Source organism: Pygoscelis adeliae, unplaced genomic scaffold (assembly GCF_000699105.1).
Source record: "Pygoscelis adeliae isolate BGI_AS28 unplaced genomic scaffold, ASM69910v1 Scaffold6, whole genome shotgun sequence".
In the NCBI taxonomy this organism is placed as follows: Eukaryota; Metazoa; Chordata; class Aves; order Sphenisciformes; family Spheniscidae; genus Pygoscelis; species Pygoscelis adeliae.
In genome coordinates, this window is record NW_008825075.1 from 6,041,221 (window position 1) to 6,055,677 (window position 14,457).

The following is a 14,457-nucleotide window of genomic DNA, read 5'->3' on the forward strand; positions in this document are numbered from 1 at the left end:
ACCTGACCAAAGGGATATTCCATACCATATGATGTCATGCTCAGCATATAAAGCTGGGGGAAGAAGAAGGAAGGGAGGGGACGTTCGGAGTGATGGCATTTTGTCTTCCCAAGTCACCGTTACACATGATGGAGCCCTGCTTTCCTGGAGACGGCTGAACACCTGCCTGCCGATGGGAAGTAGTGAATGAATTCCTGGTTTTTCTTTGCTTGCGTGCATGGCTTTTGCTTTACCTATTAAGCCATCTTTATCTCAACCTACGAGTTTTCTCACTTTTGCTCTTCCAATTCTCTCCCCCATCCCACCAGGGGGACGGTGAGCGAGTGGCTGTGTGGTGCTTGGTTGCTGACTGGGGTTAAACTATGACACTGGTGGTTCTGTAATAGGGTTTGGAGAGTTGGTTTTGTTCTAAAATGCCATATTTTTCCTTGTGTATTGACTTTCATCTGGATATGCAGCTTTAAACAATGTTTGGGGATTTTGTCATTCTAGTGGACTTGTTCTAGCTAATTTGTGCTTAGCTGGTGGATAGTCAGCAAGTTTCTCTGCTGTTTTGTATCATGTTTTTTCTGAAATATTTAAGCTTTAATTTGTTTTCACTCATTTTATTGACTTTGTATTTAAATATGAATCCATCTAAGATGACATCAATTAAAACCATGTTTGAAACTGCTCCAGTTTTTTTTTTCCTTTCCCCCCCTACTCCTCTCCTCCACATGCATTCATAACCCTGCTTATTTTAATATCCCTCAGTAAATATTGAATTCCAGAGAGCGTGTTCATACTCATGCTGGTTTAAACTGCCTTCGGAGGAGGGACTGCTATGTCAGTGGCTTAGAAGGCCCAACTGTATTTATCTCCATTTGCTTTATCCATTAAAAGACTGGCAACTGTTTTAGTCAGTAACATTTTTTCTTAAATACTTGAAAATACACTGACGATCGTTGTCTCTGTGAAGAGCAGACAAACTTTAATAGTTTTGTAAAAAGATGACACCTGGCCAGAGATGGAAATGGAGGGAATGTATTTCTAGGTGCCCCAGGCATCTGGGAAGATGACTAAATGCCATATGAAAGTTATTTTGTAAGAACCACGTACCTAAATGAATGGTCTTAGGTCTTGGTTGCAGCCTTTATTGTTCATGAAACATGCATTGCTACATTTAATCAAAATCTCTATGATCTTGATGACAGCTGAATTCTCTTGCTTACTTGGCTGCTTTCCTTTTGCAGTGTGTGGACCTAAGCTGCAATGAACTGAGTGAAATTACATTGCCTGAAAACCTGCCTCCAAAACTACAAGAGCTGGACCTGACTGGAAATCCCAGATTAGCCTTGGATCACAAAACCCTAGAGCTGCTGAAGTAAGTTACCTTACAGAGCGGGGAGGGGGCAGAGCGACTCCTGTCACTAGGGTGTGACAAAAACACAATACGCAGAAGTGTAAATCTCTTCAAAGAGTATGGCTCCCTGTTGTCAGTGGATCAGACAGTAACAGATTGTATGGGTAGCTCAGAAATTAATACTTCATTGGAGAGGATTACTTTACCCACTTCAGTGCAATTGCTTTCAGCTGTAACTCCTGAAGGGGTCTGGTGGGCTGATACAACCACTGTTGGGCCAGTTTCATCTCCGTTTTACTTCTGACATTAGATTCAACCAAAATACTTGTTTTATTCCACCGTTGAGATGCCAGTAGCTACTTACTGTGGTTTTTTTCTGACGTTCGTCTGTCTTTGCCATTCTTTTCCTTTTTACCTCTTCACATACCACTTCTTGTTACCTTTCATACCTCTCTGCTTTTGTCCTGTAAATATTTTTTTCCATATTTAAGCTGCTCCTGAAGACTGTCATCTCCCACTCTGCTTGCAGCAAAGCTAGTTACCTTGCTTTGGGACCTTCTATTTTATTCCTGTCTACCTGTTTGTTTCCTGCCCTGGGACTTAACCATCCATAACTTAAATTCGCCTTGTGCCTCCTTCTGCTGCGTGTTGGGAAATTGTTGCACTAAAACAGGTCAGCTGTGGACAGTGGTGCTGCCTTGAGCTTTTCTTATGTCCTGAAGGGAACTGCACCAGCACAGAGGTTCCTTCTAAGTCTTCTTGATCCTTAAATATTGCATGATTCCAAGAAGGGTTCGTGTACTTTTTAAGGGTTGAGCAGTTGCTTTGTGTGATTTGCTTTTAAATGGTTAAGATCAGACACTGGAGTAGTAAACCTCATCTGTTGTGCAAGCAAGGGAAACTTACAGTGTGAGTTTGCTTTTAGCTTGAATCAGCAAATTCTATCAAATTTAAATGGAAATTTGAATAGTGATGAGTTTTCACAGATAAAAACAATAGTCCACGTTCTGCAGCAGACAGCGGAAAAAAAGGGGCGTTACTCTATTTTAAGAACTGCTTTACTGTATACAGGAAACCTTCCTGAAGAAGCAGTGTGGAATGTTACAGGGAAAAAAAAAAAAGTAACAAAGCTAATTGAATTGTGTCGGAACTTAAAGATCAGCTTTTCTTGCGTGTAACCCAGCAGACAAGATGGGCAAGCCAATCTCTTGCCACTTTAGTATTCAGGCATCATGCCCTATAGCAGTATTGTACAAATTTAAGTCCTAAGTAGTAGAAGAGTAGCGTGGCCCAGTTACGCACCATATTTTCACTGGCATATGCGTTGTCTTTAATTTGCAGAAAATTTTTTTCCTCTTGTGTGTGTGTTTTGTTTGGTTATTTGGTTTTTTTAATAAATTATTCTTAAGACCTCAGGTCTGTTTTCTTCCCTAATATTCATTAGCCACAGTCAGGTGTTTCAGGCCTCCTGAGGAGCTGCTTAGTGTCCGTGCTGATATACTACGCTGACTTCTACGGTATACTGCTATAATTGACTGTGAGGGAGGAGGTGCTCCTTTCGCTTGTTTTTTGTGGCAGGCACGAAAATACTTGTGCACTTGGTACTTTTTATATCTTCCTTCTGCATGTGAAAGGCAGCTCTCCATCTGTGCCCTAGCAGGATTCAAGCAGGTAGTAGGTTAATATGTATTTTTAGTGCTGATGAGAAGAGTTCTGTCATGCATGCTTGCTTTTTTAATATGTATGGAGATCTTAAAGGAGGCTTGCATGCTTAGGAGGATGTTGCCAAGTGATTTATTGGATGTAAGACTTTTCAGTAGCAATTAAAATGAAAAAGGGGAAAAAAAAAAAGATGCTGCTACTCTGATTTTTTAGGGAGGAGCATTTAGTTCAATTGTAACAGTAATTTTAAATGAGGGGGGAAATAAACCATGCTGTCCGGAAGCCTTAGCCCATCTTCCCTGCATAGGGTGTGCTGCTGGATATCATTCCTTTCCAGGCACATGGTCTATTTGTAGTAGTGCCACTGAGGAAGCTGAAAGCAATGCATTGAGGTAGCTTTTTTTACCACTGTTGAGAAGCCTTAAGGCAGCTCTGGGTCCTTGACCTGCCCAGGAACCAGGGGTCAGTCAACTCGGTTAAAAAAGAATCAAACAGAAAACCCCTTTTGATCCAAGTTCCTCTGCCCTGCAAGATAAGTGCCTTGTATGAGAAGTCGGTGAAGAAAGTGTGTCTGCTCATGTGTGTAGCAGTTTGCAGGTGGAGACAGAATTAATATCTCTGCTACTTTAGAAGAGACCCAGGTTTCCAGTTTGATTTGGGGTCGGGTAATCTTTTCTAATGTTCGTGGCGAGATGTTTGCCTCCTGTTTGTCACACAGAGGGCTGCAAAACCACGAGCTTCAAACACCAGTGGTTCTAACGTTATTTATGTAATTTGTTTGCTTTTAATCTGCCCTCGCTGATGTACATCCTGACTATCAGCGTAAAAAGAAGGTGAACTGGATGTGACAGTACTTCAGGTTATTTGAGGAAGGCTGTGCAATGCTGAAAAGACTTTTCTGTGTGTTCAGGTCAGGTGGGGGTTTGGATAGAGAAAAATGAATGCTCAGAGTGAACAGTTAGACCTTTCTGCTTGTGTCCTTTTATGATTCATTTGGTTCATGAAAGGTTCGGGTGCCTTTGAAGTGTCTGCAGCGTGTGGGGAGTTTGCTTTCCCTGCCTTTGGAAGAGAGCAGTAGGGAGCAGGGAGGAGGTCATCTCTCCCCAGCAAAGCAGGGCTGTGAAGAGGAGTATAAAACAGAGAAGGCTGGGCCCTTTTTAAGTCTTTACTACGCTGCGTGAGATATTTGAAATTCGGGCTAAAGGCTATGTTGGTAGTAAATTGGAGGGTAGAGGATCAAGGGCCTCAGTGAAAATTGGATTGTACAACTGGGGAAGGCAGAAGGGCTGTGCTTGCTGTCAGGACCGCAGGCTGGCTCTTCCAGGTTGGTGCAGGACAAGGATGGAGCAGATTTCTGTTTGTGGGCATTTTCATGGAAGGCTGTTACTACACGTTGCTATTCCTAAAGAATTTTTTTTTCCTTTTTTTTTTTTTTTTTTCCATTTAGGGGATGGTGTGGGTCATACAGGAGGCTTCATCTGTGTAGAATGAAAAGAGCCCAGAGACTTCTTGTTAAAATGGGTGGAAGAGATGTATAAGTCAAAAAATCACTCCCCTGTACTGGCTTTCATCAAGCTAGTGACAAATTTGCCTTGTATTCCTACTGGGCCAGGTTTGAAACAAATAGCTCAGGGGTGAGAGCAGGGCAAGAAAAGCCAGCTAAGCAGAACAGTGAAGCTGACACCTTCATAGTGGCTCAGTTATTTACTGCTTTTTTGTTCCTTGTATACAAACACATAAAAGTAACTGCTTTGGATGTCCTGTTTCATTTTCTTCTATTAAATGTATTACTAAGAACTGGGAGGGGAAAAAAAAGTTGTCTTCACATTTTAAGCTGGATCATGTCAGCACTTCAATCCATTGCATCTTTCCCCTTTCCTTTCTCCTTGCAGCAATATCCGTTGCTTCAAGATCGACCAGCCCTCAGCTGGTGATGCTTCGGGAGCACCGGCAGTGTGGAGTCACGGTTACACAGAAGCGTCGGGCGTTAAGAACAAGTATGACCTGGCGTGGTTTTTATTATACGAGCATCCTAGCAGCGGAGCACCTCTATGCTGATACAAAGAAATCCTTTTTTCAGTGAAAGTTTTGGGGACATTTTGGGCCTCACAAAGGCAGAGGCCATGCCATGACTCTATATTTGTATACTGGGCCCCTGCCTGGCTCTCCACTCTGGTCTTTGTTAGGGAAGTTGCTAAGATACAAGCATAGCCGACACATTTTGTCTATGCAAGACTCCGGTACTTGCAAAAGATCTGAGTGTTTAAAAGCATTTTCCTCTTTGCAAAAAGCTTCTTCAACCAAAGGATGTTTACCAAGCAAATCAGAGATACTAAAGGAAGAGGCAGAATGGCCAAAACTCTGAATATTCATAGTGTGCAGAGCTCCTGTGACTAAGGCAGCACTTGACAAATAATGTACCAAGAGTCTGCTAGTCTCTGTGTTGCTGGCAACGTGATGAATCTTTTCTTTGTTCCTTAAATACCTTTTTAGAAATCTTCTGCTACCTAGGTTTCTGTATCAAATGCCAGCAATCCTTTACTTTACTGTTAACTGATTTATCGCGCAACTTTGGTCATCGGCATGTTAAATCACAAGGATGGCTTTCAGAGGGGCAAGTGCGGTTTCAACTGATGTTGTTTCAGGCATACTTTTTCCCCTATTTCTACAAATAAGGGACTTGTTCACATGCTGAAAAGGAGGAAGAATCCTTAGGGCTTGGCTTGAACTTCCAGTATAGTTCTCTCCATATCTTAGCACTATTGATGGGCCGGACTCTTCTCCACAGCTCAGAAAGCAGTCCTGAAATGCTTGTGAACAGAGGTGGTTAAAACTAGCTCTCAGACCAGGCTGCTTCTTTCTGGTCAGAATGACAAGATGAGAAACTAGTAGTGAGTAACAACCTTGATGTTCTCCTGCTTTGTTTTTTCACTAGGCTTTGTGTGGCAGCACTTTCAGCCAATAACTTCTGTGACAACCGGGAGGCACTTTATGGTGTTTTTGATGGTGACCGCAACGTGGAAGTGCCGTATCTGCTGCAGTGCACAATGAGCGACATCTTAGCAGAAGAGCTGCAGAAAACAAAAAATGAGGAGGAATACATGATCAACACTTTCATTGTTATGCAGAGGTGAGTCTTGGATCTGAAGCCTTTTTTATCTTGTGTATGCTCACTGGGCAGTTTGTTCGCTTTCAGGTCAGACACCTGCTCTTTTCTCGCTTCAAAAAAGTGCAAGAGGGGAAAAAAGCCTTGGAATCTGGCTATGGTGTTTTCTTTTATCACTTGTTTTGTGAATGTTGCCCTCTGTTCCTTTCAGGTGTGGGGAGAAAAACCCCAACATCTCCCCACCGAAACAAAAAAAAAACCCCACCCCACCTGTGAAGTTACTAAGTGCTCATGAACTAAGTGGTGGGTGGAGGTTTACTCTTTTCTGGTGTCGTCTTTAAGTCTTAGGATTCACAGTTGACCGTAACCAAGTCAGTGGTATGAATCTCTTGATCATCTTTTAAACTTCCTTACTGTTACTGGCTGCAAAGCTTGGGCTGATCCTTTCTGTTTCTCTGTACCAATTCAGGTTATTTAAGGCTACACAGGTATTTCAAACGTGTACTCTGACTCCTTAGAAATGTCTATCTCCTGTCATCCCTTTGGCCTTAGACTATTATTTGAGCAGGACCCATCCAAAGAGATTGTGATACAATAGCGGTGAGTGTAATAGTGGCTCTATGTAGTGGTTTGGAAACCTGTATGCGTGCTGTTCTTGACAGAAGAAGAAATTGTGCCTGGGGAGACATCAAGCGAAAGAGGAGTACAAAGGGAATTGAACAAAGGAGAACGAAGAGGTCAGGGAAACAAAGGAGAAAGCAAATAAGCAGCTTAGAGACTGAGGAAGTGGATCAAGTTAAAAGTAGCATTGCTTATCATTCAATTGCTGCACCTCTGCAGAGGAAGAATACTGAAGTTCTGATATCGGGAAAGATAGGAAGCAGTAGGGTGGTATTGAACCTGAAACACAAGAGAGAAAATGCTTCCTTCCCATAATTGCTTATAGCAGCGCCTCAGACCGGTAGCTGAGAAGGTGGTTGCCATACACTTAAAATATTCAAAAATAATAACGAATTTAAGTATCAAAAGTACTTATTAAGTGGTTTTATTTACTACTGTTGCAATTTCACAGGAATGTGGCATTCCTACAAAAAGCTGCCTTTTTTTTCGGTCCCAAGTCAAAGTAAGCTAACCACTTCCTTGGAGAACCAGAAATAGTATTCATTCCAGTTGCATTTAACCATTCATTGAGGATTATTACAGATTATATGCAACACTCCTGAAGTGTATTTTTAAAAAATTAAACATATTGAAGCTTGGCTACAAATTTAGTTGTGCATTCTCTCCTCAGGATTTTGAATTAAAGGTTCTTGCCAGCTATACCTAGCCTTAATAAAATTTTAGTAACCTCTATAATTAGCTTTCTAATTACTGTAATTCCTAATTACTGTAGGAGAAGGCCCTGATAAACAAGATGCTGGGAAGGATGGATGGTTTTTCACAGTCTAGTATTGAAATGAATTTACATTCTAATTACAGGATTCTGAAAACTTTACTTTTATCCATAGGTTATTTTTTTTTCCACTATGACCCCTGCTAAAACGGCAGGCTTAAATATTTCTAAGAACCTATTTAACAGGTTAGTTACTGACAGGATAAATTAAAAGTGTGCTGCCTTACAGTGGAGTTAACAGCCACTGTGCTTTTTTGATCATCATTTGATACTTTAAGAGCTTTATTCTGAAGTAATCACAAAACAGTGAACCTCTGCCTTCTGTTTTTGCTCAAAAATAGTTTTTACAGTTAGAATTATTTTTTTTATAATAAAATCTGTAGCTTCAGAAGCCAAAGAACCAGCTGGATAATATGAACCCCCTTTTTAAGCTCTACCTGTACTCATTTAATAGTCCTCAGTACTTTTCTAACCCTCTCCGTTTCCCTCAATCTGACCTTTAAAACAAATGCCTTTAAGATGTAGAGGAAGAGACAACTGTGCAACTCTTAAAAGTGCAAAGATTGTTGTTGTTGTTCTAAAATTGAGCAGATTTGCATATGTGTAAATAACACACTGCCCGAGAGTTGCACGTGATTTCTCTGCAGTGCTGCCATAGTGTCACAGTCAGTGGAGACTTTTGTTTCTGTCCCAGTGATCCAATAGAGTCAATGCCCTGAGTGCTTGTGGTTGCAGAACAGCGGCTGTTTCTCCATAGTACCCGTAACACTTGTTTTCCAATTAAAGAACAATCATTGTTTTGTTTAAATTCCAGGAAACTTGGAACAGCTGGACAAAAACTTGGAGGCTCTGCTGTCCTCTGCCATATAAAACATGATCCCATGGACCCTGGTGGATGCTTCACGCTAACCTCAGCAAACGTGGGGAAGTGCCAAACCGTTCTCTGCCGGAATGGGAAACCTCTGCCTTTGTCCAGGTGTTACGTGATGAGTTGTGAAGAAGAGTTGAAGAGGATTAAGCAGCATAAGGCCATTATCACAGAGGTTAGAGAAAAGTTAGGGACTGTTGCAACTTGCAGCTTCCTTGGAGAGCATTTGCACAGCAATGCATGAAATTACATGTCAATATTAGTAACCTCTAAGAGGTGGTGTTAATGGTATGGGTTCCCGAGTTGCACTTTTCCTTTCAAAGTGATTCATATCATGCAATCAAGTTATCATGCAATCAAGTTGCTTTTCCATCCCATTGCCATGTTAGCTTCAGAGAGTGAGCAACTGTGAGCATGTTGCGTTGAAACAGGAAAGCAGACAGCCTCCTCCTAATGGAGAGAGGAATTTCTGTGTTGGAGCTGCCGTGAAGAGCCTCTCCAGTCGAAAAGGATGAGAGGGCAGAGCACTTGGAGCGATGCTATCCTTCCCTTAGGAGACTCCTTGCTCCTGGCAGGCTGACTTTGCTGTCTGAGCTCCTACGTTCCCAGAGCTGCCCTTTGACAGGTGGCTCTTGAAGAGAGCACTTGCCCAAAAGGAAGACCCATCCTGTGCTCAGCTGAACCATGAGAGAGGAGAAAACTATTTGTTCCCTTCTTACAAGGGAACACCGCTGTCAGTTTTGCTTTGCCTTGTGTGACACATGCATAGGAATAGATAAATATTGAATCCTCCTAATGGTGGAGGAAAGGGCAGAAAACTCACTGCTGTATGCCCGTGAGCAGGGTGTGTGTGCGCGCGCGCGTGCGTGTGTGTGTGGAGTAAGTCGTGTGCCTATCGATCTCGCCAGGGAAAGGTGATGACTGGGATCTCAAACGCGACAAGTTGGAAGGGAGTCACTCCAACATAGTGTGCATCACCGAGGCACGCTCGTTGTGTTGTTCCGTAGAGCAAAAGGGAAATTTCTGCGCTGAATCTTAAGATGACTCACTGATTTCATGCACGTTGATGGCTTATCACTGCTGTCAGCCTTCTAATGGGGAAGTTAACAAGCCGACAAGGTTTTTTTTTCTCTGAGTGGTTTTAAAGGGGAAGCTTTATTTAGTCTTAGTTCACTTTTCTGTGGTTATCTGCTTTATAATAATCACTGCAGTCATCAGCTGGACCAAATGAGTGTAAATCCTCACCTTTGTTGTTCTTCTCAAACATGCAATTAGCAGGGTGCTGCTATCCCCAGCAGGCTGGCAGATAGTCAGGCTTGCTGTTTCAGACACTTGCTCTGCTTATTCTGGCAGCTTGGATTCTAACCAGGACAGGATCCTGGGATTTGGACATGCATGGGATTTACTTCTCAAATACATCCATTTTTACTGATGTTTTCCCTTCAGATATTACTCCTCCTCTCCTTGGAAATGTCATATCTAAGTGGAAGCGTAGTAAGTAATTGGGGCATGTAAAACATTTCACTGCAACTCAGCTGACTGAGAAATGCAGACTTGCTCTCTGCTGCATTTGAATTTGACTTGCGTGCTTCATTTAAAGTCCTTTTTTTTTTTTTAATGAACTTCTGTTTCCGAAGTGATGAGCCAAGATGAAACCTACGATTGTTACAGCTGCAGGAGAAGAGTCATAACAGAATGACCTGCCCCTGTGTCAAATGGAGCTGTGTGTGGCTTTGCCCTGTATACAGCCAGATATCGTGGGTGGAGGAGGGATAAGTCTGACTCACTGGTAAAACGTTAGTCCAGTTGGTGCTTGCAGCTGCAGGAGCAGAATAGATGGCTCTTTGTTGCAGACTTCTGCTTTGCTGCTCTGTGCATAGGTGATGCTGATGACAAATCAGTAGGGTGTAGGAGGCGTAGCACAGCATTGGAAACCAGCCATTGCTGTGCTCTAATCCCAGCTCTGTCACCTCCTTGCAAGTCACTTTGCTTTTCCGTCTTCTCGTCTGTAAATGGCAGTGTTGGGGGTACTGCAAAAACAGCCATCGGTAAAACGCAAGGAGATGCAGGTGCTGCGTATCCCTGTCTGCTTTGTTTCCAATTTCCTGTCCTTTCTAATTTCAGGATGGCAAAGTGAATGGTGTGACGGATTCAACAAGAATCTTGGGGTACACCTTCCTTCACCCAAGCGTTGTGCCCCGTCCTCACGTCCAGTCCATCACCTTAACTCCGCAAGATGAATTCTTCATTCTGGGGAGCAAGGGGCTGTGGGACAGCCTCTCGATGGATGAAGCAGTGGAGGCAGTCAGAAACGTGCCTGATGCGCTGGCAGCCGCGAAGAAGCTTTGCACTTTGGCCCAGAGTTACGGCTGCAACGACAGTATCAGTGCTGTCGTGGTTCAGCTCAACGTGACGGAGGACAGCTTCTGCTGCTGTGAACTTAATGGGGTCCCACCCCCCAGCCCAGGCATTTTCCCCCAGTCTGTCAACGTGGTCATCAAGGACAGGCCAACAGATGCACTTGGGATGCCATCTTCAAGCAGCGGCATGGCTTCGGAGATCAGCAGCGAGATCTCCACCTCCGAAATGAGCAGTGAGGTGGGGTCCACGGCCTCTGACGAGCCTCCACAGGTAGCCATGAACGAGAACAGCCCGGCCTACCCGGGGGAGCAGCGCTGCATGCTGCACCCCGTCTGCCTGTCCAATTCTTTCCAACGGCAGCTCTCCAGCGCCACCTTCTCCAGCGCCTTCTCCGACAATGGCCTTGACAGTGACGATGAGGAGCCGATTGAGGGGGTGTTCACCAATGGCAGCCGCGTGGAAGTGGAGGTGGACATCCACTGCAGCCGAGCGAAGGAGAAGCAGCTTCTCCAAGTGCCGGTGGAAGCCAGCGACGAAGGTATCGTCATCAGTGCCAATGAAGATGAGCCCGGCCTTCCCAGGAAAGCTGAATATTCTGCCACAGGCACAATAGGGCGCCGGCGGGGCAACGGTTCTGTGGCACCACAAGAGAGGAGCCATAACTTAATTGAAGTTGCGACGGATGCGCCACTCAGAAAAACAGGGGGCTACTTTGCTGCTCCAGCACAGCCCGATCCCGACGACCAGTTTATCATCCCACCAGAGCTTGAAGAAGAAGTCAAGGAGATCATGAAGCAGCACCAGGAACAACAGCAGCAGCAACAGCAGCAGCAGCAGCGGCAGTATCCGACAGACCACCTGGCAGACTATTACGACACACCACTATGACCCACTCTATTTACTGCTCAGAAATAAACTAACAAACAAGGAGACTTGAGTGCGGGCCGCAGTGGGCTCGCATTACAGCAGGGGTTTTCCTTATCCTTTTCCTTTATATACTTCCTTTTCCTTATCCTGCCACTACAGATAACTGCAGCTTTTCAGTTTGTTAGGTTTAATATCCATTGACTTTCTTCTAGAGACGCTTGACCGGTAAAGTTTAAAATAGTTAACCTTCCCTTAACATATCAAGTGTAAAAACAAAAAAATAATAAAAAAAATAATAAAAAGGTTTAATATATTGCTGAGAAACAGATGATGATGTAATATTTTTTAAAATGGCTTGTTTGTTTTGTTTGAAAAGCAGGGCAGTAGCCAGTGCTAAATGATTTAAGTAATATTGTAATACTGTATTTCTTTGAGAGAAAAGGCTTTTTTTGGTCTTGAAAATGATAGACATTTGTAGAATATGGAGACTAACTCCTAGGAGTTGCTTTACTCTTTCAGGTGACTTAAGTCACTGAGATTCACTAATTTTCTCTGAGAGAACAGTTGATTGGGAAATTCCTGTAAATAGCTCAGTGTTGTATAGTGATGCTTACATGTTTTGTAGCCTTGGCATTAAGGACACAACCTGAAAAATTGACCTTTTTTTCTTAAGCGACTCTTTGGGCCACGGTCATTGAGCGTAACGGACCGAGTGGCTGTGTACAAGGTAGCTAGAACTGAGATGGTGTAGACCATTTAAAGAAACCCACTTTTTCCTCTGGTCTCTTTCTTTCCTTACTTTTACAGACACGTTTAGTTTGTGTTCCTTACTGCTGCCACAACCAGCATGATTGTATAGAGCTCATTTGCTGTAGAACATTTACATACCAAGAGTTATATTAAAGCTGAATGCACAAATGAACATGTCATAATTTTTGTTATAATAAATATGAAATTTACACCTGATGTCTGCTTTTATGTCTGAATAGCTGAGCAGCAGCTTTCAAACAGTAGCTTGCTGTGTTTCATCAGCGTGCTGCTCAGGTTAAACCGAGAAGCGTTGAAACTTTTTCGGCTCGATCACATTTTTACACTGACTGCAGAAGCTCACATGTACTTTTAGAATTTAAAGGCCATGCAAAATGGCCTTTAAAAGATACGAAACAACCCTCTGAGGAATTGACCTGCTTTCTTTTTTTCTTTCTCAGTACTAATTCAGCACTATTGATTTGCCCTTTGCCACAGTATTGACGATGCCAGAAGACTGAAGAGGAGCGGTGCTCTGGCTGTGTCCCGCTGGGACCGAGTAACTGAAGATAGAAATGATGAAGGGATAATGTGGGCTAAGAAAAGGGAGAAAGAAAACATCCGATACGGAAAGAAGAGGGAAAGTATAAAGAGACGGTGGAAAAGTGAACTCAAAGCTACCTACGTAAACTCAGCTTTGCTCGAATGCGTTGAATGAACACGAGTTCAGTGGCAGCTTGACTTTGGTAGCAAAAGGGCATTTTTTTTTTTGTGATTTCTGTGGGAAAGGAGCAACACCCTTTTTCAATATTGCCTCCAACCAACTGCTCCATTTTACTTGTCACTCTTTAAAAAGCTGAATTAGTGTGATCATGACAGTGTATTGCTCCTGCTTGACATTTGGTCTGTATTTTGGGAGAGGACTGTGGTAACAGGCTGTTGTCCTTACTCTGTTCTAGGGTGAAATAGCCAAGTTAGGGCAGGATTGCTGTTAACAAGAGATTTTGAGTTTCTTTTCCTTAAGTAATAACAATAACAGTAGAGGAGCAAACATGAAAATACCTGGTTTGGTAAATGTTTATAGCACTGTCTACTGTAGATCTAGAAGATTGTACTTCACTGTAATTTGAGCTTCAAAATATCTCTTTCTTAAAGAAAACTCATTAAATAATGTATTTAAACAAAAAAAAAGCTTATCGTTTATTGGCTAGTAACTCTTCGGTGTTCTTTGGTAAACAGTTTGTCTATTTCAAATTTTGTTGAATGATTAATTTTCCGTGGTGTCCTTGGAAAGTGTTATCTTTTTTTCCTTCAGTTCAGATGTTGCTTGAGGCTGAAGGTGGTAACTAGCAAGGACACTACCATGGCCTGGGCAAGTGGTTACGAGTTTAGGGTTTCCTGAGCAAGCTGGAAAATTCTCTCTACCTTAAAAAAAAGAAAAAAAAAAGTCAATTCTCTTCCATGTAGCACCCACTGCTAGGGGAGGAGTAATCTTGCTGCTGCCGTCTGTGGTCTCTATTCATGATAAGGTGCCTCTGGTATGCTATACATGCAGTACTCCGGAGAGAGGAGCAGAGGTCGGAGTAGGGGTGGAAGAGGAGCCGTTTCATGTGAGCTAAACTTTGGACCAGCGCTGAGAATTGACGCTCCGTGCTGTGCCCTTTGCTTGTGTGAATAGGAGTGTATGCACGCAGGCTTCATAAAGACTTTCCCTTCCCTTCGTTTGAAGGACAAACTCCAAGAACTTGCCAGCCCCTGTGGCATTAGCAGCTTCCAGGCAACAATGCGGTTTCTCTCCTTATTATGCCCTTACCTTGAAGCATAGATGGCCAAAACTGACAGCCCGCCAAAGCCTGCCGCTTTCAGCATGGTACCTTCTGTAAAGTTAACGATGGCATTCTGGAGTCAGGGCTTCTGTAGCATCAAAGTGACAGGATTTTGGCTGAGGAGCTGTACCTTTGGGTTTCTGGTCTGCCTGAAGACGACATTTGTGGTAGTAGCCTGTCTTAACTAGTCATAATGCGAAGGATTGATGCATTCATAGGGGCGACTTCATCCCTCTACTGGGCTTTCCATAACGTGCTGAACTAGATCAGTAGGTTGGGTGGCTG

General features: G+C 43.2%; 1 protein-coding gene across 1 annotated transcript in view; it reads left to right on the forward strand.

The window, feature by feature from the left end:
* PHLPP1 (PH domain and leucine rich repeat protein phosphatase 1) overlaps nucleotides 1–12,565 on the forward strand; it is a 69,064-nt gene extending 56,499 nt beyond the window's left edge. The window contains exons 13-17 of the mRNA XM_009326697.1: nucleotides 1,233–1,363; nucleotides 4,897–5,001; nucleotides 5,940–6,134; nucleotides 8,318–8,546; nucleotides 10,496–12,565. Coding sequence (XP_009324972.1) covers nucleotides 1,233–1,363; nucleotides 4,897–5,001; nucleotides 5,940–6,134; nucleotides 8,318–8,546; nucleotides 10,496–11,620 — 1,785 coding nt within the window. The 3' untranslated portion in view covers nucleotides 11,621–12,565. The remainder of the gene's footprint in view (nucleotides 1–1,232; nucleotides 1,364–4,896; nucleotides 5,002–5,939; nucleotides 6,135–8,317; nucleotides 8,547–10,495) is intronic.
* Nucleotides 12,566–14,457: the final 1,892 nt, after the last annotated feature.